At 42.1% G+C, this 24,345-nt stretch overlaps 1 protein-coding gene across 24 annotated transcripts in view; it reads left to right on the forward strand.

Annotated features, from left to right (window-relative positions):
- Nucleotides 1–24,345, forward strand: part of SRPK2 (SRSF protein kinase 2) — a 249,376-nt gene that overhangs the window by 199,798 nt on the left and 25,233 nt on the right. For all 24 annotated transcript variants that reach the window (XR_004806794.1, XR_003137714.3, XR_007403574.1 and 21 more), the window contains 5 exons: nt 2,326–2,432; nt 13,356–13,521; nt 14,692–14,717; nt 16,444–16,690; nt 17,347–17,829. Coding sequence is in view for 20 of the 24 variants with exons in the window: in XM_025449507.3 (XP_025305292.1) it covers nt 2,326–2,432; nt 13,356–13,521; nt 14,692–14,717; nt 16,444–16,690; nt 17,347–17,829 (1,029 nt within the window). In the remaining 4 variants the exon portion in view is untranslated. The remainder of the gene's footprint in view (nt 1–2,325; nt 2,433–13,355; nt 13,522–14,691; nt 14,718–16,443; nt 16,691–17,346; nt 17,830–24,345) is intronic.

The raw sequence follows: 24,345 nt of genomic DNA on the forward strand, positions 1-24,345 counted from the left end.
CTCGTTTTTTTTTTTTTTTTTTTTTTTTTTTTAAAGATTGATTTTTGAGGGAGAGATTTGAAGAGGAGGAGGGGCAGAGAGAAAAGGAGAGAAAGAATCTCAAGCAGACTCCCCACTGAGCATGGAGCCCGATGCAGGGCTCAATCTCATGACCCTGAGATCACATACTGAGCCAAAATCAAGAGTCAGACGCTCATCCAAGTCATTCAGGTTCTGGTGTTCTTTCCACCACCCTATAGACAGAGCTGGTCCTTTGCCCTGTCTCCAGGTGAGCTTGTTTGTTTATGGGCAGGCAGGGCAGCTCCTCTTCTTAGTTTTGTAAGGCAGTTTGCTGGGATAGCTGAGAGAATTTCTTTGGAGAAACTACCTGATTTATAGGTAAATGGAGTGTTTTGGGTATATATACATTCCAGTGGCTGTTATTACTATTTTATAAAGCGCCAGGGAAACCATTATAGTCCAGGTTGTCAGTGCTTTGAGAAGATTTAGGTCATAATTTAGAAATCTTGGCCTTTGGCTCTGCGTCTTTTACCAACTGTAATCATTTTGCCATTTTTTATAATGATTTGGGAAATAGTAAGAAACTTCTGGCTTTATATTATCTGTGCATAAATCTATAATGTTCTCCTACAGTGTAGAAATGCTTTTTAAATTTTTCACTAAAAATATTTAAAGCAAAAAATAAAATAAAATAAAAATATTTAAAGCAACTGTGATAATTTGATTGGTAGATCTAGATATTGTAGTACAAAATATTAAATCAATTAACCTGCTTTTAATAGCCTGTCTTTAGGCTTCCAGAGATGAACAATATATTCTAAAAAGGTTTCAGAGACATTATAAATCTTTCTATATGAATAACATGAATATATTTGTATGATGGACTTTAGTGGGTCTACTTCTGCAGAGTCCCTGGTTGACTAGAATACCCAAATTCCTGAGATTTCATTATTAAATGCTATGTTCTATATTGTGATCTTACATCATTGAGAGCCTCCTGTAGTATTAAACTTGATCTGGTTCTGCAAAGAAAGATACTCTTGGGGGGTGCCTGGGTGGTCAGTCAGCTAAGTGTCTGCCTCCAGCTCAGGTCATGATCTCAGGATCCTGGGATCAAGCCCCGCATGGGGTGGGGGGGGGTCCCTGCTCAGCAGGAAGTCTGCTTCTTCCTCTCCCTCTGCCCTTCTCTTGCTCATGCACGAGCGCACTCTCTCAAATAAATAAATCTTTAAAAAATATATATACTATTGAAGGAAAAGGTTAAATATCTTCACTGTGTTTTGTAAATTTCTATTTTATAAAATGTTTTATGTGTTAGGAATATAGGCAGGCAGGACACTTTTAAGAAAGGGTTTTTTGTTGCCCCCTCTCCCCCATCAGTTTTTTTTTTTTTTTTTTTTTAAGATTTTATTTATTTATTCGTGAGAGAGGGAGGGAGGGGCGCAGAGACACAAGCAGGCTCCATGCAGGGAACCTGACATGGGACTTGATCCTGGGTCTCCAGGATCAGGCCCTAGGCCGAAGGCGGCGCTAAACTGCTGAGCCACCCGGGCTGCCCTCCCATCAGTTTTTATGAGGTTTTAGCCTTGCTTACTTTCATTACTGCTGATTATCAGGGAGGGGGATGTTGAAATGAGCAAGAGTGCAGGGAGGTGCAAGGTTGCCTCATGACCCAGCAACTTTTGGACTGTGTGACACTGGGGATCTTTTCGGCTCCTGGGTTCACTGTGGTTGCTTCTGTGTAGGGGTAAGCATATTGTTTGATAAGCCTACACTGAGTAACATGTAGGATATAAGTACTTGGTAAATGTTAGATCTACCTATTTTGGTGAGAAACAGCCTGTGACCACTTTGGTATTATTGATGGTAGTGATGATGCATTTTTATTTTATTTTATTTTATTTTATTTTATTTTATTTTATTTTATTTTATTTATTTTATTTTATTTTATTTTATTTTATTTTATTTTATTATTTATTTTATTTTATTTTATTTATTTTATTTTGATGTTGCATTTTTAAATGTTTTTTGTTGTTTCTTAGTGCACGCATGTAGGTGTGCATGATTGGGGATGGGGCACCATGGAGAATCCCAAGCAGTCTCCATGGTGAGCGTGGAGCCCAACGCGGGGCTCCTTCTCACTACCCTGAGATCATGATCTGACCCAATACCAAGAGTTGGACGCTTACCTGACTGCGCCACCCACGTGCCCCATGATACAGCATTTTATAAAGATAAAATTGCCAAGTGCTACAATGATACCGCTTTGAGTAATTGCCTCACTCCAGGAAATGTGTCCACACGTGATCCTTAACCATATCCCAGATGTCTGCATGGTCTTCGAAGTGCTTGGCCATCATCTCCTCAAGTGGATCATCAAGTCCAATTACCAAGGCCTCCCCGTACGTTGTGTGAAGAGTATCATTCGACAGGTGAGGAAGCCAGGGCAGCCCTGCCCTCCAGTGCCTAACTGGCTAGCCTTTCAGTGCAAATTGCTGTTCTTAAATACACACACATGTGCATGCTGTCACAGGTATAAATATAATCTCTTATAAATTTATACATGTACATTACAGTGTACATTTGAACTTGTTACATCAGTTTTATAATTATCTAATCACATGTCATTCTGTCTTGTGAAGAGGGCAGTAGGTAAATGTCAGGCATGCATTTCTTTTGGTGTATTGATCTTTTGTTAAGGTAAGTGATACGACATACTGAGGAATTGTTTTATCTAATATCATTACTATGAAATGACCCATTTAGTTCCTTATAAAATAGAGAAGAAATAGATAATTTGTGTTTGTTTACTATTTCTATGTATCTTTGGATGGAGGCTAAATGAAAGATAATGTAAAGAATGTTTAAGTTATATCGGGAGTATCATGTTAGATTTGTACTTTATTCAATTGCCTTGACAAAAGAAAACCTTTAGCTGGGGTCTGATTCAAGTATGATGTTCTAGCAAATATTTATAGGATGAAAGTATACACATATGGAAGATCTCCTAATTAGAAATATCTACCAGATTCGGTTTTCTGCATGGAATATATCAATCTTATTCCTCATTGCCCTTATAGCCTACCTAGGAAAGTTACAGATACAATTTATTACTTGTTCTGCTGTCATGGACAATTGCCTTGGATAATTCTGCAGAGTAAGTAATATATCAGGGAGTCGCTTGGTTTGCTTGAGGAAAGGCTTATGTGATTTGGTGCCCATCCCTTGCCATCAAGGCCCAGAGCTGGAGCTAGACTTGTTCAGGGTCTCCAGACCTGAAACACAGGCCTGGGTCCAAATTTCTTACATAGGAAACAAATGATGGAATGAGTCACGGTTAAAGTATGAATTCAAGAGATGGGTGCCTACAGAAGAACCTTCCTAACAACTGTAGTATAGATAGTATTTGCTTATGTGCATATGAATAGGTTTTCATTTAATAAAGATTTCGAAGCTTAAATTGGTTTGTGAAAGCATCCTATCCTAGATTTTGCTTTTGAAGTTGTGTATAGGTCGCATCGTTCATCATTTATCTTTGTCTCTTTACACTGCAAATTGGCAGCTTGTCTTCTAACATTATAGATGTTACACAAAAAGAGAAATTGGAAAGAGGAGTGCTCTTTGCCTTGGCTTAGACAATGAAGTACTGTTCCTGGACGTAGTTGGTACATATACATGCCTGTTGTGAACTTGTGGTCAGCTTTGGCTTAATACTAATACCTGTTCTCTTTTAGATTTTAGATAGTAGCATTTTAATTTATTATTTTAACATGGTTAATATATCAAATCAAAAAAAATTTTTCCTTTAATGGGGGGGGGGGGGCGGTGGCAATTAACCTTTAACTGGAAATGTTTGATCCCTGAATGACACTTCCATATTTATGACTATTAGTGGTAACTGAACTCTAAAAAATCATTTTGTTAAAACTGAAAAAATTGGGAAGCCTGGGTGGCTCAGTGGTTGAGCATCAGCCTTTGGCTCAGGACGTGATCCTGGCATCCTGGGATCGAGTCCCACATTGGGCTCTTTGTGTGGAGCCTGCTTCTTCCCTCTGTCTTTCTCTCGGTCTGTCAAGAATAAATAAAATCTTTAAAAAAAATGAAAAAATTTCTTAATTATCTCTGGTTAATCCTGAAAATATTAAGATTTACATATTCTACAATAAGCAAATAATTTGAGAAGCTCCAGCTCGCATGTATTTCACATAGATCTGTCATCCCCTGGAACCCTGTACTTGGAAAGATGTCCATGGTTCCATAGGGGACTGGCCATGTCTCAGGCTGGCTCATGAAAGAAGGTGACTCTCAGTTGAGCCATTGATATTTATTTTGTGTTCCAGAACGGGGAACTTTATTGCCTTTCTCAGCAAGTAAAAATGTCTGCAAATCTAAAGATGAAATTCATGGGATTTAATGGAATTTTCATGGGTCCTTGCTGAATGAACAAATGATTTTAATGAGTGCGTCATTCCCCGTGTAATTCACACACACACCGTGCTTTGGAGACTGAGAACTCTTAGAGTGTTTTATTGGTCTAGAAAGATTTCGAGGTGAAATTTTCACCTGTACTTAGTCATCGTAGGCAATGTTAGAAGTTTTGATTTTAGTGTGACCCCACCTTTTATTTTATTATTAAAATATGGACTCTGGATTTTTCCCCTAAACTTTCTTTCCTGTAAGTTTTGTTTTTTGTTTTTTGTTTTTTTGTTTTTTGTTTATTTATCCTTGAGAGAGACAGAGACACACGTAGAGGGAGAAGCAGGCTCCTGACAGGGAGCCTGATGGGGGACTTGATCCCGGACCTGGGATCACGCCCTAAGTGGAAGGCAGACGCTCAACCACTGAGCCATCCAGGCGTCCCTCCCGTGACTTTCAAAGTAGTAAATTGCTGTCTATCCCGGTTAATAATCCTTATAACCTGAATTTTCCTTCATTCCCTTTCACTCAGCCTATGGATTCAGTATTTCTGAGTATAGACCTTACAGTTACAGTGCTTCCTAAAACAGGCAAGATGGAGCAGCTTTCTAATACTCTTCCCACTCTGTGGCCTCCCTTGCCTTTGAAATCAGGTGTGGCTGACTTCTGGTTTCACTCACCTGCCATGTTTCACTAGTCACCTAGCCATCGATCCTTGCCATGGTGTGTGTTTTACTCCTGATCTTTGTGTTTCCGGCACCACCTTCCTTAGTTCAGACCCTTATCACCCCCAGCCAGTACCTTTTCATAGGCTCTCTACTCTCCCAGAGGCCTGCCCATCCTGCTCTATTTCCCTATGCCAATTTTTTCTCCTTTCCATTCCTAAACAAAACGTTGCTTCAGTAATTCATATTCCTCATTTAGAAACCTTTAGTGGCTTTCCAGTGCCTATTGTCTAAAGCTTAACATTTACTTTCAAGAAATGACATGTGGGATGATAAAGAGCTTGGGGTTTGGTGTCAGATGTACCCTTCTCTAGCCAGGAACTTAGGCTAAGTTCCTTAACTTCCTTAAGCCACAATTTCCTCATGAATAAAATGAGACTAATAAAGGTACCTTCCTTGCTAGATTATTTTTTAAATGTAAAGGGATGCTACTATTGATTATTACAAATTTTTATTCAGTGCTTAGTATGTGCCAGGCATAGTTATAAGTACTTTACAAATTTTAATCCATTGACTCTTTACAGTAACCCTATGAAATAAGTATTTTTACCCTTCTGATTTTATGGAAGAGGAAGGGAGGTGTGGAGAGGTTAAGTAACTTGTCCCAGTGATGAAGTAACTTAAAAAGTAGTAAGCTGTAGAACAGGCATTTATACGCAGATAGTCTGGCTCTGGCACTTTGGCTTTTAGCATCTTGCCAAGCAGCATAAAATAACTTTAGAATTGTACTTGGCCTAATGTCCAGTAAAAATTAAATCACTGTTCTTCTTGTGAATCTGTTTAAGGTTTTTCTGCCATCTGCTGTCAGCCCATATTTCCCTTCACAAATCCTGATTCAGCTTTTATTTCCTGGCAAGTGAATTTTTTCCCATAAATTGATAATAGATAATACATGTAAATGTTCTAAAATGTATGTCCTTCAGGTACCCAGTTTCTCTCCTAGAGTCAACCAAGTTACCAGTCTCCTATGAATGTTCAAAGATGCCCAAGCATCTATAAATACATGCAGATTTGTCAGAGTTTTTATTCATAAATTTTTACTACTTTCATTTTGTAGGTATTTTAGGGAAAGTACTCACCTGGCTGTTTATTAGCTGCACATCTTTGGTCATTTTTTTTTGTCTTAGGCTGCTGAAAACACCAACTTGTCTTTTCTACCCATATTTTTAAGGACTTTACCAAAATTCTGCTTCCATGACAGAGGCTTCCTTCCCACTCTACTCCAGTTAAGAGTGCTCTTTCTTCCCTTGTCCGTATGCCTGCGCCCTCCATTTGGGCCTTTCCTGATGATCATAGTATCTTGCCCTATGAGCCACGGTTTCACAGCCCTGGCACTGTTGACATTCTGTACTGGAAAATTCCTGTTGTGGGGACCTGTCTCATGCATTGCTAGGTGTTCATCAGCATTCCTAGCCTCAACCAACTAGATGCCTGTATCAGCCACCCCCACGCCGGGTGTGACACTTATAAAGGTCTCTAAAAGTTGTCAGATGTCCCTGAGGATGTAGAATTCCCTCTTGTGGAAAACCACTGAAAACCAGTGTGCACCTTTGCCAGTAGGCTTAACTTCAAATTATAACTTTGGCACTTACTGTTTTGTGACCCTGATCAAATGATGCAGCTTCTGTGAGTCTGTTTCCTCATTTGTGAAATTGGGATAATATTAGATGATTTGTGATTAACAGGAGGGGCTATTGATAGAGCATCCAGCGTGATGACCAGCGTGAAGTAGCCAGTGTGTGTCTCCACCTGTGTTGTGAGCTCTTGGAGTTATGAATTCTACGGGGGTTCTGTGTCTCTTTGTAACTTCCTTCATGCCATAGGTGGTGAAGGAATGTTTTTCGTAGGTTGTCTTTCCTTAAATGAAAGAAAGGGTCTACGTTTCTCTTTTTGTTCTACAAAATGGCTCGCTTTCTGTGATTGGATGTGCTGGTAGACAAACATTACCACTTGTTTATATTTTAAAAGCAATGACATGATTTAATCATCTGCCTTTTCAGGGCTTCCCATGCACTGTTCTCAGTCCTTTGGTCAGTTCTTAGCTGTCCTCCTGTAGCCATGGTGACTTGCTGGTGGCGTCTGGGATGCTGTGTGCAGCCCCTGCCTCTCCCAGGCTGCCTTCTTAGCTCAGGTGTGTGGAATCTTGTGTTAGTCTCTTCACCCTCTGGCTTTCATGTCTTACTTCTTCTTAAATCAGCTTTATTGAGGTCTGTTTCATGTTTTTCTTTTATTTCTAAATCCGGAAGAAACAGGATGCTAGTGTTGGCTGTGTTTATTTGTAGCGCTTGAAAGGTATGCTGCAGGTGCTGGCTTCTTCAGACAGTGTTGCTGTTCCTTAAACGTGACTTTGACTTGCTCATATATTGAAAGGGTCACTGACATTTTACTTTTTAAAATCTTATGGTGTAATTCACTGCCCTTTATAGGAACCCTGTAAGGAAATGGCTTCTTTGTAAGGGCAAGGCCCTGGTTTGGTGACTTTGCTAAAATACTAGGAAAACTAGCAGTTATAGCTTGTAGGTCTGGATTTTTAAATTATTATTAATCTTTTCTGTAACTATGAATGTCAATGGCAGTTACAATGCTCTTTAGACTCCCACGTTTTTTCAGGTGGTATAATTTTGGAACCCGTGCTCTCAAGTGCAAGGCCCTATGTCTACATAGAAAGATCTGGGAGCATTTAAGTTACAGCATGTGTTTATCAAAGTGTACATTCGTGGGTCTGTTTGTGGTAAATGGTTTTCTTTTCCTTCATAGTAGAGCTGGCAATTAGATTGTTTAAAAGAATAGCCATTAGATGTTATTTACTAAGTGATTTATTTTTTTTTAAGTTTTTAATTTATTTATGATAGCCACACAGAGAGAGAGACAGGCAGAGACACAGGCAGAGGGAGAAGCAGGCTCCATGCAAGGAGCCCGACATGGGATTCGATCCCGGGTCTCCAGGATCGTGCCCTGGGCCAAAGGCAGGCGCCAAACCGCTGCGCCACCCAGGGATCCCTACTAAGTGATTTATAATTGGTAACATGCACTGTACTATGTAAGCTAAGGGGACTTGTAAAATGCAGTGTTTTTCCAGGCTGCTTGGGTGGCTCAGTTGATTGAGCATCTGCCTTCGGCCTAGGTCATGATCTCGGAGGTTCTGGGAACAAGCCCCACGTTAGACTTCCTGCTCGGTGAGGAGTTTGCTTCTCCCTCACACTCCTGCTCTCTCTCAAATAAATAAAAAAATAAAATAAATTACAAATAGAAGTGCTTTTCCATACCCCGCTTCTGTGAGGCAGCGGGTTCTGGGGGCATATGAAGGCCTGGCCTGTTAGCACTGAATGCTCTTGTCTACACTTAGTATCAACTTACCATTACATTTATCTTGCTGCTCCTAGTTACCAGTGAATTCATTACCACTGAGCCAGGAGTCAGTTATAGAATAGGAGATTAATTTTAAGTTGGTAAACATTTGTATATTCATTGTGGTAGTACATATGTTTTTTTTTAAAAATATTTTATGTATTTATTCATGAGAGAGAGAGAGAGGCAGAGACACAGGCAGAGGGAGAAGCAGGCTCCATGCGGGGAGCCCGACGCGGGACATGATCCCGGGTCTCCAGAGTCACACCCTGGGCTAAAGGCAGGTGCTAAACCCCTGAGCCACCTGGGCTGCCCAGTACATGTTTCTGTCCTGACTTGGAATCCTTCTCCTCAGAATGTTGGGTCCTCAACTGGGAAACGTGGTGAAGTCGCTCCCCTTCACAGGCAGGAAGCCTCTTAGCCAGCTCATTGCTCTGTGGCGCCATCTATGTGCAGGGCATGGAAGCTTTCTCTTTCTCCTGACCACATTCGCAAGAACAGCTCCAGGGTCTTCTCATGAATTCTCAGTAGTCCAGTGAGGACATGGAGCAGAAGGCTCTTTCAGGCCAAAGCAGACAAGGAGAGTGTCCACTGAGTCTTCTGTGTGCATGTGCATCCAGTTCTTGCCTCCTTCCGTTGAGCTGGGATTCCCACACTTCTCCATTCAGTTTAATGCCACAATTGTCAGAAGCAGGTTGTCACCTCGTGTCTGTTTTCTGAAGAAGAGAAATCCGTGGGAACCTTAGGTTTCTCAGTAGGAAAGTTTCTCGGCTTGTGGGGTTTTTGTCCACACCCTGAGGAATGAGTATCTTGGCGAATGGCTCCTGTGTGGGCTGGCCCTCCCATGCCAGTTGGGCTTCCCTTGGTGCTGCAGGAGCAAGGCCTTGCTCACAGAAATAGAGGCAGGCCAAGTTTCCTCACTCATGATGTCCTGTGTTCAGGTGTGGGAAGAAGAAAGTCCCCATGTGGTGACCAGAGTTGGAAAATAATCTGGAAAGTTGCTGTCATTCTGTTTTCTCTTTGCAGTTTAGTCTTTTGGAGGAAGCTTCTTTTTCTGGGTGGTGAGCAGGGCCAGGGAGACATCTTTGAGAGAAGTTCCCACATTATTTCTCAAGTCACTCCTCCTCCAGGATCACGGGACCTATTGTAAAGCCGTGGTGGAGGGGAGTAGGATTATGTTGTTGATGCCAGTAATAGATGCTCTCTGCTATCTTCATAGGTGGACAGAAGGAAACCTGAGAGACTGTCTTGAACCAAGTCTCTTAATTTACACATGAATTTGAGGCCAGGGAAGGGAACTACTAGCTAGTTAGTGTCTGAATCAGAACTGGGGGCTCCTAGGCTCTGCCTTTGCTGATAAACTGCTGCTAGCCTGCAGGTCTGACTTCACGAGGAGAAAACTGGCCCCTTCTTTTGAGGTTGTGATCTGGCTCTGAATGAGCTGCAGCCCCATCCTTGGCCCATCTGTGCTTGGATTCATCTCAGCTCTCATGGCAACTGTAGATTCAAGCAGTTGGCAGTCGGGGGATCTCTCTGCAGCCTCTGCTGCCTCCTGCTGATGAGGCCAAGTATGTGTTTTTAGGCAAGAAAGACAAATATACTGGGCTTAGCAAGTAAAGGAAACACAGAAAATTAGTAGAGGCTCCTTTTAATTCTGTTTTTCAGATTTCGCAAGAGGAGATCTGTCCTTCAGCATGGAGCTTGATTCACTGCTTTTTCTCTTTTGTTCATCATCATAGTTACTTTACATAAATGATTATGTGATTGCCCATCATTACTGTTTATTCTGGATTCTCAGATGCTTTATTGCTTTAAAATTCACGGGCTGAGAACAGAAATGCTATTTTTCAAAATAACCGTTTTTTTTTTTTTTTGTCTACAGCTAAAGACTTTTTTAAAAATTGTAATTTAGAATTAAAAGAAATTATGGCATCAGAATTTCATTGGTGGGATGTACACAGAATTTATCGTGTATAGCCCACTCATTAGGTGGGAGGAATGAGACCCAGAGAAGTTTAATACATAGCACAGAGTTAGTCAATGTTAGTGCATATGTTCTGACTTAGATTAGTTCTCCCACTTACTTTGAGCTTCCTGTAAACCTTGTTTTTTGTGGATATTCCATAGGTCATTTTTTTTAATTAAAAAAATTTTTTTTCATAGATCATTTCTAATTCTTACCATATTTCTATTTAATAGGTATATTCCCCCCTTTTTTAAATATTTGAAAATGGAAGCTCAGACAGCGTTAAGTACTTTGCTCAGGGAGTGAGCAGTCTGCGAGTGGTGTGAGTCCCCTGGCCGTGTTTTAACACCACACTGTGCTGTGCCTCTCAACTATTTCCTTTCAGATTTGCATTATCTTAATTAACTTACTTGTCTCAGCAGTCAGTTCTTTTACTGTGTTCGTTGTCGGACATCGTAAGCTGTGTTTCTTATGGAAAGGTAACCCTAGTTGAGTGCAGTTGCAAATATTTTAAGTCTGGGACCTTAAATTCTTGCTGAGAACACTTTGTTCGTCTCAAGTGCCTCCTTGTCATTGGGAACTCATGAACACATTTGGATACTGGATCACATTAACTCTTACTTGTGTGGGCTCCCACAAGTAAAATAACCTGACTACCACGAAAGAGCTAAGGTGGAAAGATAGGCATGACTTGGGCATGAAATGGTGGTGAAAAGATACTGACATTTTTACTTTGAGCTTATATTTGATATTTGAAATGCAGTTTCAGTTGGAAGAATTTTAAACTGTGTAAATTTTCTCAAAAATCTTGTTCCTTTGCCTCCATAGGTTAGACATCATTACTGTTCTTATCCATTAACTTCTTGTACTTCTCAGAATCTCTGTTATTCAGGTATAAAAATTCCCCCCATATTATTGCAGTTTGAATAAAGAAAGATTCATGAATGTCAGTGAATAACATATAGGCCCACTGGATTGTGTTCCCATCAGGATTATAACCTAATTCTTTATGGAAATGTATAATGAATCTTTCTTCAGGGTCCTTTGATGGTTTAAACATAATTTAGTAGTTTTAATTGCAATATTATTGCAAACATTAAATATTTTAAGTGAAAAAAACAAGTGGCTTTTTTTTCCCCTCTTATTCTAGTCTTATCTGTTCCTCTGTTTTGGTGCTTCCTAGGAACTTGTCAGCAGTTCATTAAATTACATTTGTTACGCCTGTGGTTCATCTTGGTTTCTTTTTGGCCAGTCCCTTTCCTTCCCTTGGCATAAGACAGTAAGTTCTCTGAGGACACTGGGGCCATGAGCCCTGGGAGACAGTGAGCTGTGTTTATTACTATATGTCAGACACCTGGAATTGGGTGCATGACCTGTTAAGGAGTTTGACTGATGCTGGGTCAGTCGAAGTCATGTAAAAATGCTTCCTAGGGAAAGTTATTTCAGGTGAATATAGGGATTTTCATCCTGTTTAAGGGGATGGGTCTTCCTTTTCTCATTTTCCTTGTGGAACCTCTCTGTCCCCTCATTTCCTAATGCTGTCATCTGTTACAGTTGTTTAGCCAGATACAAGAGACAGAAGCGTTGTGCTCTTGCTGAGAACTTTCTAGAGTGGGAAATACATATTATATATCCTACTGCTTGTCTTTTTCCCACTTCCTTGTCTGTTGTGGACAAGACCCCTAAATGATTTACAGTGTATGATGAGATTTATTAAATGCTAATGTTTATTGAGCATATAGAATTTCTGATGTACAGGAACTTGGGAATATTTTAAAAACATATTTTTGTTCATGGGAAGAATTGAAAGAATTCCTCTCCAGTGGAAATAATTTCAGATATACTGTGGTCACTGCACTCTGTAAATTTTGTGGGTTTTGTTTTCATGGATATTTTGGTTCAGCAGTTTCTTTGAGTTAATGAGGTTTCGTGATCTGGATTCCATAGCTGTTTACTCCTCCTTTCCTGCAGTATTAAAAATGTATACACATCATTAGACCTCATGGAGACGCAGGTTACACTTCATACCCACTAGGGTGACTAAAAAAAAGACAGAGAACGGTGTAGGCCATGACAAGGAGGCTAGAACCCCCTTGCATTTGCTCCTGGGAATGTGACATGATGCAGCCACTGTATAAAACAAGAGTTACCATATGACCTAATAATTGTATTCCCAGGTATACACTCCAGAAAAGTAAAAACGTATGTCTGCACAGAAAGTCCTGCATTAATGGTCATAGCAGCATTGTTTGTAGGAACCATAAAGGGGAAACAATCCAAATATCCATCAGATGAAAGGCTAAACAAAATAGAGTATATCCGGTGGAACATTATTTGACAGTTAAAAGAACAGAAGTACATGCTACACTTGGGTGGACCTTTAAAACATCATGCCTGTTCTAGGAGACTGTATGATTCCATTCATATAAAATATTCTGAACCAGCAAATGTGTGGAGACAGAAAGTAGATTAGCGGTTGCACAGTCTGGGGGAGCTGGAGGAGATGGAGAGTAACTCCCATTGGGTAGGTTTTGTCTTTTCTGGGTGATGAAAATGTCCTAATTTACGTAGTGGTGATGGTGGATATCTAAAAACCATCGAATTGTACACCTAAAAGGATGAATTGTATGTAAATTACATCTCAATAAAGTTGTTATAAACGTAAGTATGTGTATAGATGCATTTGCTTCCATGAACATAAAGAATCTCCAGAATGATGCACATTGGTTGTTTATGGGAAGATGCTGGGCTCCTGTGAGGGTGGGGGCAGGAGGGAGATTTTTACTAGAAATTTGTGTCAATTTTATTTTGTGCCTTGTGATTATGTTACTTATTTTTACAAATGTTGAACAGTGAAGGTATTAATAACTCCTCTCTTCTCTTGATTTTACAATGACCAGGTCCTCCAGGGGTTAGATTATCTACACAGTAAGTGCAAGATCATTCATACTGACATAAAGCCGGAGAACATCTTGATGTGTGTGGATGATGCATATGTGAGAAGGATGGCAGCCGAGGCCACCGAGTGGCAGAAAGCAGGTGCTCCTCCTCCTTCCGGGTCTGCAGGTGAGGAGCTAAGCCAGCTTTGTTTCAATTTGTTTGGGGGCATTGAGAGCCAGCAGAGTTGCACACTGAAAGCAGTTGAGTCAAATACTTGTTAAGAACTTTTGAAAGAGTCTGACAGCTAGAAATAATAAGACCTTTTTCTTAAAAAGGTCTTAAAAAGATGCCCCAATTAAATTATGCTTTAATATTTGAGTTACTTTGTCCTCCCTTAAACAGTCATTTGAAATCCTACGAGCTGTTTCATCGCCTGCACACTTCTCTGTGAAGGTGTACATGGTAACAGCTTGCTTGTAGCTGACCTATAGTCATCAGAATTTTCTTCCGGTTTTAGGTTTGTTAGAATGCTTCCTTGTCTCCAGTTAGTCTACATCAATCTGAGTCTAACTGGTGAATTTGGAATTAGTTACAAAAGACCCAAGGGTGGGAGAAGGCCAGATACCTTGAGTTTATAGAGTTTTCTATATATAGAGTTTTCTATCTGGCTTCCATGGAGTGTAACGGCTACAGTAACATGTTGACCACTTTCCTCATCTCTTCATGTTATCCACACCCTAGTGCATTGTCTGGCAAGTGTGCAGACTTAGGGTCTGAAGTCCTGTGACTGACAGGACTCTTGGGAGCTGCGCACTACCTCCTAGTCTTGTTTTTTACCTTTAGGGTGTTTTTTTAGATCATAGACCTACGGTCAATCAAGCTGGCAAAGACTGGTCATGTGACTTCTAGAGTATTTATTTCTGCTGTATAGACTTGCCAAAGAGTTTTCAAACATAGATGTGCATCTCCTAATTTACATTCATCATTTTATTGTCTATAAAATAAATTTGGTTAGATAACTATGTGATATTTGTGAACTCTTACCCATTTTCTTAAGTTATCAGTCAATGCTTTGGTATTGACTCTCTTTGAAATGAATGGGTATTTAATTCTAGATAAATAAGGGAAGTGGCCCAATGAACAACTACTTCTGTGCCTTTGAAGAGCCAGTCATTTGTTTGAGATGGATAAACTTTCTTCAGATCTCTGTGATTAAGAAGCTCTGTAGTTTTAACAGTTTTGAAGTTGGATAGCCATTAAAAGGCAATGATTACCTTCATTTTACAATTGAGATTACCTAATAAAGATACAGATCTATTTTCCTCTAAACATTCATTTTGTTTCATTTTGTTTTAGTGAGTACGGCTCCACAACAAAAACCTGTAAGTATTTACACATACACTTATATTCACCTTCACGTCAAAAGCAACTGTTCCTTATTGAGCTTTTCAAGTTGTAACGTTAGTCTCTGTTTCTCTCTGTCACAGTTTTTCATTTAAGATTGTTTGGGCAAATGGATTTTGTTTTTGTTTTTTTTTTTTTTTTGTTATGTTCTCAATTTAGATGTTTAATCCATCTTGATGTAAAAGATGGGCATGTTGATAAATGTTATGTATCCTTGAATATATGAGGCTTACTGTTTTCATAAGTTGAAGTGATTTTTAGAGTTGGAATAGTTAGAGCTTTTCCAAGCTGGATCTTCATTTTCCCTGTTCACTTTCTAGGGTGCTGTTAGCTGACTCTGGTGAAATGTGACATGATCAAGATAGAGTTCGAAGTGTGATTTTTACAAAACCCTTAACATTATTTCTGATTTGCCTCCAAGATACCCATTTTTCTGAAGCTTGTACTCTAATTTGTTTTCTAGCCACTAGTTAAATATGGAAGAGTATTGTCTGTTTTGTGGTCCAGTCATATGAAACAAGTTGCTTGGAATTAAAACTTACCCTGATGTCCCTAAACCTGTTTAGTTCCAGTAGAGGATAGAATGAATATATATATATGTATATATATATATATCTTGAGTTGATGAGTTACCTACAAGTTTTGAAAGAGCTTTATGAACCAGAAGCATTTGAAAGGAAATGTCGAGAAATTCAGAGTGCTGCCAGCAGCCCTCACTTTGGAATGAAAGTCCCAGTACAAGAGGGAGTTGTAATAATTATGCCACCTGGCTTACTGAGGAGCCGAATCATTGCCTACAGTCCTGCTGTGGTTTGAGCAGCTTGTTTTGATTATTGATTCTGTGGAAAGACTGTAGGCTGTCATTGCCAGCACTTTCCCAGTCATGTGGCCCTGATAGGAGGCTGACTGAAACTGTGGCTTTTTCTTTTTTTCCTTTACTTCATATGTTCATTGCTGACAGTTTCTGCAGTCCCAGCTGTTGACCCCAGCTCGTTGTGTGAGACTCAAACACCAGCATTACTGTTGACCAACCATGAAGGCAGTACACCTGTGCTGGCAGGCCTTTCTTTTATGGCAGGTAGTTGGGTAAGACATTAAGGAGAGGTGATACTGTTGGTTTGTAGATAGGCAGCAATAAAACTTGCAAGGGGTGCTTCTTGTTTAAAGGCCGGGGTATCTGAGCATTTTCCATTCTTAGAGTTGAATTGAAGTGGACTTCTTGAATTGGAGCTGTGTCCCTCTAAGGACAGGGACTGCTAGTCGCCCCCTACTTGATGTAAGGCAGCGCTGGTTTCTTTTTTTTTTTCTGGTTTTATTGTAACCCTAACCACAAGGTGGGTCTCCTGTCTGGGGACTTGGTCTTTTTTTTTTTTTTTTTTTAATTTTTATTTATTTATGATAGTTACACAGAGAGAGAGAGAGAGAGAGAGAGAGGCACAGAGACATAGGCAGAGGGAGAAGCAGGCTCCATGCACCGGGAGCCCGACGTGGGATTCGATCCTGGGTCTCCAGGATCGCGCCCTGAGCCAAAGGCAGGCGCCAAACCGCTGCGCCACCCAGGGATCCATGGGGACTTGGTCTTAATGAATAAGACCTGAGGAAACATGATTTGTTGTTATTTGCCATGTTGCTAGCACAGGTAGTCTTGTGGAGTGCTTTAAAAAGAAGCAGACTGACCTGTGGTATTTTCTTCCCATGTTGTAGATAGGAAAAATATCTAAGAACAAAAAGAAAAAACTGAAAAAGAAGCAGAAAAGGCAGGCTGAGTTATTGGAAAAGCGCCTGCAGGAGATAGAAGAATTGGAGCGAGAAGCCGAAAGGAAAATAATAGAAGAAAACATCACATCAGCAGTACCTTCCAATGAACAAGACGATGAATACCGCCCAGAGGGCAAACTGAAAGCTGCCGGCTTAGAGGATGCGGCTGAGAGCGAGCCTGTGAATGACAACGGTCAGTCTGCACGGGGTCCTGGAGCTTCCTGAGTGAGCACCTGCTGGGTCACCACATAGGCTGTGGTTGGGGAATATGGGAAACCGTCTGCCACTTCATTTGTAAAACGAATGCCAGAAATATGTTAGTATTTTAAAACAGTTTTTTAAAAAATGGAAAATGTCTAACACCATGTCTCAATCATACTAATGATTATTCTTTATTTTTTAATTAACCTTTAACCTAATAGTAGTGTATTCACAGACATTTTCTGAAGATTGTAGAAGAGAGGGTAGAAGTAGAAAGGCAACTCTATAAAGAGTCATTTTCCTCCAAATCTAACTTTTTCTAATAAGAGTTAGCCAATTATTTACTGAATGAAAAAATGAGATCTAGAAAACCTATGATCTTACCCTGAGAACCAAGAGGTGCTTTGCTTTGTAGTACATAAATCAAGCATATTCGGGGGTGCCCAGCTGGCTCGGTCAGTGGAGCATGTGACTCTCTTGGGGTTGTGAGGTTGAACCCCACATTGGGGGTTGAGCTTATTTGAGGGAGAAAAATAACCCTAAATTAAGCCCACTCAAAATTGTCCCTTGTTGGAGGAAATATGTACCTAGTGCCACTGTGTTAAGGAGAGTAACGCATTCTGATTCTTAACCCATCAACTTTTTAAGGCGAGGCTGAGGACCAGGAAGAGAAAGAAGACACCGAGAAAGAAAACACTGAGAAGGATGAAGATGATGTTGAACAGGAATTGACCAATGCAGACCCTGCCTGGATAGAATCACCCAAAACCAATGGCCATATTGAGAATGGCCCGTTCTTACTGGAACAGCAGCTGGATGATGAAGACGATGAAGAAGAAGATTGCCCAAATCCTGAGGAATATAACCTCGATGAGCCAAATGCAGAAAGTGATTACACATATAGCAGCTCCTATGAACAATTCAATGGTGAATTGCCAAATGGACGGCATAAAATTCCTGAGTCACAGTTTCCAGAGTTTTCCACATCATTGTTTTCTGGGCCCTTAGAACCTGTGGCTTGTGGCTCTGCACTTTCCGAGGGATCCCCACTTACCGAGCCTGAGGAAAGCAGTCCATCCCATGACAGAAGCCGTACGGTTTCAGCCTCCAGCACTGGAGATTTGCCAAAAAGTAAGTGTCCTTCCCCGCCAGGTGTCTGCTTTCCGTGGTCCGAGTATCATAACCTTGACAAATGCTGTGAAGGGAATTGGCCTGGAGGTGGCCAAGTCATTCGTGTATGTATGCATTAACCATTTTCGCTGTATTACTTTTGTAATTCTGAATAAGTAATGTAATTTAAAATGTATTCTGTACCACTTAGGCTTTCTCTTGCGTTCTGAATATCAGATCCCATTTCTGAGCTTTTCTTATTCCTTCTATAGTTAGTGACATCTGCAATTGCAAAAACCTTCCAGGTCCAGCAGCTTACATGTACGATAGCTTTTATAGAATATGTAGTTTATAATTTGTACTTCCATCTGATAGTGTTATATTTAATTTTTGGTTTTTGTTTTGTTTGTATTCAGGGAAATATACCGGCTCTTTGTATTGAGGAAGAAGTCTCATTTCATTTTGATGGTTGTTCCTGATTGTAGAACTCTGCAACTGAAACGTTAAAGCTATTTTAAAGGAAGTGGCATGTGTTTTTAATGTGATTATGACTTCTGTCAAACCCTTGAGAGTGAATGCCACATGACCTGTCCCTACCTGTGTCATGCAAAGGGGCTCCAGTAAGCAATCGCAGATGGTTTCCATTCTAGCCCACAGAGGAATAGCTCGGAAACCTCCTCTGCTCCCTCTGCTGACAAGAGTGTTTAACACATGATGAGTCAGTTGACCCAGCCCTGCAGATAGCACAGGGAATCCTGCAGCCCCTGGAGTCCAGCAGGGGAGACCTGCAGAGCTGTCTTTGTTACTTACTGGCTGTAGCTAATTATTCTAAAGATGTGGGTTGGTTTGTTTGTTGTTTTGGGGTTTTTTTTGTGTGTGTGTGATATCTTTTTTGTTTTTACTTGAGTAGACATATCCTATCCTGTTCCTTTTTACTTTAACCAAGGATCTTTGAAGGTGCTTATAAAATGTTTTCACACAGAAGGTAGGTTTACCTAGGGAAAGACTCACCTCTGTGTGTCTCCTTCACTCTCACACACTACTTCTGACACCTTTGGTCATCAAATGTGTGTGTTGGGGGTTTTCCGTACACCAGAAGCTTTTCCAACACCAGCTGGGTCTCCTAAAATTTATTTTTTTTAATTTATTCTTTCTTTTTTTTTGTTTTGTTTTGTTTTTAAGATTTTATTTATTTATTCATGACAGACATAGAAAGAGAGTCAGAGACACAGGCAGAAGGAGAAGCAGGCTCCATTCAGGGAGCCCTGACATGGGACTCGATCCTGGGTCTCCAGGATCACACCCCGGGTTGCAGGCAGCGCTAAACTGCTGGGCCATTGGGGCTGCCTAGGTGTCCTACAATTTAACGTGATTTTGACGCTGTCTGGAGACAGCATCAGATTCCACAGGTTAAAGGCTCAGTTCCCACAAGACATCGTCATACACCAGTGGCAAGTCCATGTTGGCACCCGTGCTTCTGACCTATCAGCTGTGAATCAGAGGTTCCCATGGACCCCTGTTCAGGTTCAGTTAATTTGTTATAGCAGCTCACAGAATCAGGAAAAGAGTTCACTTGCTAGGTCACTAGTGTATTATGAAAGGATATAACTCAGGAGCAGGAGCAGCCAGATGGAGGAGATGCAGAAGGTGAGGCTTTTGTGCTCTTTCCAGGCCTGCCGCCTGCCCTGCAGTCTCTCACATATCCCTTCATATCATGCACACACGGATTCTTTGTTCTTCTAATTAACACCTTGGATTATGTCTTATAATCATTTACAGCTTCTTGTTTCCTGATGCCAGAATTGTCCCAAATTTGGTCCACGTGAGCCTTTTCCAGTTGTCTCTTTTGTCCTGTTGACATAACCCCATTTTTCTTTGTGTCCTTCCTCGCTTTCTAGAACCACATCCTCAATTCACAGTTTCTCTGCCCCAGGCTGGAGTCACTTTCTCAAAAATCTCCATTTTTGAGATTTTTTTAAACCTTTTATAGTGTTCATAATTATAGGAACAGTAGCATGTTAAATTTACAAATATGCAAACATTTTTTATCGATGGAGCAAACAGTGAAAAGTTCTGCAATCATGACTATGGCATAGCTTCTCCTCAGTTTATTTTCAAGCTCTAATAAAGACTGTGCAAATGCACTTCTGTGCCTTTCTGATGTCTTCCCTTCTGCTTGGAATGTTTTCTCCTCCGTATATCCATTGTCTGTCCTCTCAGCAAACTTATTCTTGTGCCGACCACCACTCAAACACAAGCCCTATGTGGGTTCCCCAGCAGGTCTGTTCCCTCTCCCCTCTTTACCTACTGCTCATGCTTTTCTTAACTGAATGGTCATTATTTCCACTATCTTTTTCTGCAGTGGGATGTAAAATCTCAGAGCACTGTGCGTTTTTATCTTTGTATCTTCAGCATCTAACTCAGTGCTGTGATAAACCTTTATTGAATAATAAACAAACAAATCAGTGATATCTGATTATATTCTTCTCCTCTTTGTCCCGCCTTTCCCCTTTCACCATCAGAATTTTATTCTGTCTAGCACACGCTCCATCCCCAGCACCCTTTCTGGTGCACAAATGTCGCATCAGGGAGAAATAGGGGGTCTGTTTTTCACGTTGATCCAAATCTCTTCCCAAGCAGATCTTTCCAATATTGCTAAATTCTAGGTACACACCGGAGACAGGATCGCCCTATCTAATCACTTGTCTGAGGCGCTCCGTTTTGTTTCCTGCCCCAGAGGTGGGTGGTTGGCCTCTGACTACTGCGTGGACACCAGACAAGAGAAACAGGCTGTGTTCAGAGTTGCTGGAGATCCTTGTGTTACAGCAGAGTGCACACACATTAGGGAGTAGCTGAAGGCCAGACGGAGAGGATGGAGGGAAGAACTTCGGTGCAGGTGGAAGGATGTAGACTTTTCCCTGGAGTGACTGGGTAGCTGCTGAAGACTGAGAAGAGGAGGCAGGATTCCTTTTGGATTATTGGTTGCTGGAGTCACAGCATGCATCTTGGCCTGTCCCATCTGGTCCTGCTGGCTTTCCCTGCCAAGTAGTCCTCCTCACCCGACAGGGTACCAGGTGGCTGCCAGTTGTGGCTCCTCACTGCCTGGCCTGTCCTCTGAGGGCTGTCCAGAGAGAGCTTTCCAATGCACATCCTGTCATCTTCCCTACCTCTCCCTCCCAGGGGATGGACCTCCAGCCTGTTTCCACTCACAATAACACCCCGAGGCCTCACTCTATAAAGTTTATGAGCTCTCTGCAGAGCTCTCTGTGGCCCATTCGCTGGCAGCTTGCTCTCTGGCACAGCCCGCCCCTCACCCCTGCTCACTCTGCCCCTTCTGCAGTGGCTCCTTCCTCAAGTTTCCCTAAAGTACTAACTTGTTTCTGCCTCTTTGTATTTGCTGTGCCTTCTGCCAAGAGCCTCTTGCCGTTCATGTCTGCCGTTGTTTAGGTGCCTTCTCACACGTCACCCTCTCTGGAAACACTTCCCCTGCCCACCCTCCTCCTTGTTCATCTCCTTCCTTTGTTTTTCTTTTTTCTTTTCTGACATGGCATGTGACTCAGTCATTTTTATTTACTTTACTGCCCACACTCCTACTGATTGGTGAGTTTCCTAATTTGGGGTGTGGGTGGGGGAGCCTTACACGTCTGGCTTGTGCTGTTCCCAGTGCCAAGATCGCCCATAGAAGGGACTCAATAAGTACTTGGTGAATGAATGGGCCAGGCTCAGGCATTACATCTCCCGGTGCTGCTCCTTCACGGCCCTGGCACTTGAACCTCTGCATGTAGAGAAGGTACTCGTGCCTTTATCGTAAGGGTGTTTTAAGGTACATAAAGAGTCCGTGTGAGCCCAGCACGGTGCCTTGCAAATAAGCGATGACGGCTGTCTTGTCACTTGGAGGCACCACCACTGCCATCTTACTATTTTCTAAGATTGCCTCACATGGAATGAAGTGTCACTTGGATGCCAGGTCATTGGAGGTAATTTACAGGCTCCAGTCCTTTCTGAAGTGGCCTCTTCCCACCTTTCATTCCCTCCTTGGTAGAGGCAGAGAACAAGGAAGGGCTGCGAGAGGTCACCACATTGCTTAGAGGAGGTGATCCAGTTCCAGGACAATGCAAAGTTGGTATGAATGCACAGCAAGCACGCGTGCCCCTGTGTTTGTTTGTTTATTTATTTGTTTGTTTATTTATTTATTTTCTAAAGATTTTATTATTTATTCATGAGAGACACACAGAGAGAGAGAGGCAGAGACACAGGCAGAGGGAGAAGCAGGCTCCATGCAGGGAGCCCGACATGGGACTCCATCCGGGGACTCCAGGATCACGCTCTGGGCAGAAGGCAGGTGCTAAGCCGCTGAGCCACCCAGGGATTCCCTGTCCCTGTGTTTATTTTTTTATTATTTTCTGTCCCTGTGTTTAAATGGGCTTTTCTGAGGGTTGCAGTCAGGTACCCTAACCCAGGTAATTATCACACTGAGCAAAGGAAGTCAGAAATACAAGTAGGTCCTCCTTTAAAAGCCTCTTTTGTGTTCTTAAACAGTTAAAAGTTCTGAAATGAATCCTCTGTTACTTGGAATGCATTGTGAGCAGGGTCACTGTTTACAGACCTGAAACAGGAAGATAACAGCCTGTCACCAAAGAGGCTTTGTCTGATAATCATAAATGAGGGGTGTTAAATGCAGAGAACCTGGATTGAACCTGTGTGATGGTGTGTCTCTTCAAGTGCATTTCCTCTAACCTAGTTGAATTCTGCAGCTTCTGGGAAGTGTATTTAAAGCACCTGGGAACCGGCGGTGGACACACCCCTTCTTCCACAGGCCTGCCGTCAGGCGCCAGCTTACTCTGAGTCAGAACTAGAGCTTCGCCCTCCTTCCTTAGACCTTTGATCTGAATTTGGCTTCCCCTCTTCTCTGCAGAGAGCCGGTGGGCCTTTGGTTCTGGCCGGTGGAAGCTCAGCCTGTGGTGGGGGTAGAGTGGGGGCTACTTGGCTCTCCGGTGCTGATTGGTGTTGGTTGGTTGGTTTGGGTGGGGGTGGCATGACCACTTCCTCTTCTTTTTTTTAATTTTATTTTTTATTTTTTTATTTTTAAATTTTTATTTATTTATGATAGTCACAGAGAGAGAGAGAGAGAGAGAGAGAGAGAGGAAGGCAGAGACACAGGCAGAGGGAGAAGCAGGCTCCATGCACCGGGAGCCCGACGTGGGATTCGATCCCGGGTCTCCAGGATCGCGCCCCGGGCCAAAGGCAGGCGCCAAACCGCTGCGCCACCCAGGGATCCCCCTTCCTCTTCTTTCTTGAACACTGAGCCTCACAGAATTTAGGTCATTTGCCAGTCTTACGAGTCGTTGGTGTTAAAACTCAGATTTGAATCCAGTTCTGCAAACTTCAAATTCCATTTTCTTGCATGCTGACTCTCCTTGATTGAGAGACATGCAGGACTCCTCTGGCCATTTCTAGTGCTGCCCTCTATCCACTGGGTCAGCGTTCGTACAGTTCTGGAGCTCTGTTCTCTGCCTATCCCCTAGTTACTCTACGTTTTGCTTCCTCGTGTGGGTCTTTGCTGCCTGCCTTCCCGTCATTCCTGAGTTCCTGTGTGTGTTCTGCTGGCTCAGACTGCCTTTGGTGAAGTCCACAGTGGACCAGCATCTTTATAAAGAGGAAAGTGGTCGTAGGGCAGATGGCAAAAAGGGAACACATGAACCTGGCCCGCCTATGTCGATCCACAAGCTGCAGGAGGGGGCTTGAGGGTTAAGATGTTGGCCAGACTTCTTTGGCCCCTCTTGGGGAGCTCTGTGGGTGTCCCAGCTCCTGGGTGCCTTGCTTACTTGCTGCCCTGCTAACAGGTGAGCACAGGCTGGCCTTGCTGCTTGTGTGGGGATGCCAGGGACTCAGAGCCCCCTTGAGTGGCTCCACGGTGTGGGTATACCCAGAAGGCGGTTTGGTTGGCTTCAGCAGTGCCCAGTTTGGGGTGAACAGAGGGTATTTAATGTTCTGTGTTGAGTGGACTTTTCTGTTTAGTCTGTAAATACCATTTAAGAATTACTTCTGCAGTGATAAGAGCCTTGGTTACACCTCATCCCTCCCAAAAGTCCAAGCTTTTGGTCAGTGTAGGGATTGATGAAGACGCTTGCTTACTTCAGGATTTTCTGTCTGGGCTCCTCCAAGTTATTTTCCTTTGTCATTTGTCCCCTGGTTAACTGTGCTTGATAAGGGCAGGGTCTGGGCTTAATTTGAGAAGCTTTTCGGGCCCCAAGAGCCCAGAGAAGCTTAATAACCCTGTGTTGGCTGATGAGCTCCTCTCAGAGTCCCTCTGGGGTTAAGAGTGGTCTGAGTATTTGAGGTCTGAGAGGAACATCAAGATTTGCCCTGTTGGCTGCCTCAGGAGACCTGTGTTCTGGAGCATTCCTTGTTCAAAGCTAAACCCAAATTGATTAGTTCTGGCCTTTAACCTGTATGTATTAATCAGTCATCAACTACCCCTTGAGATCTCTGTGCTCAGCCCAAGCAGGAGAGGTAGGTGACGCAGTTACCAGGTGA

This window comes from Canis lupus, chromosome 18 (genome assembly GCF_003254725.2).
Source record: "Canis lupus dingo isolate Sandy chromosome 18, ASM325472v2, whole genome shotgun sequence".
NCBI classification, from domain to species: domain Eukaryota; kingdom Metazoa; phylum Chordata; class Mammalia; order Carnivora; family Canidae; genus Canis; species Canis lupus.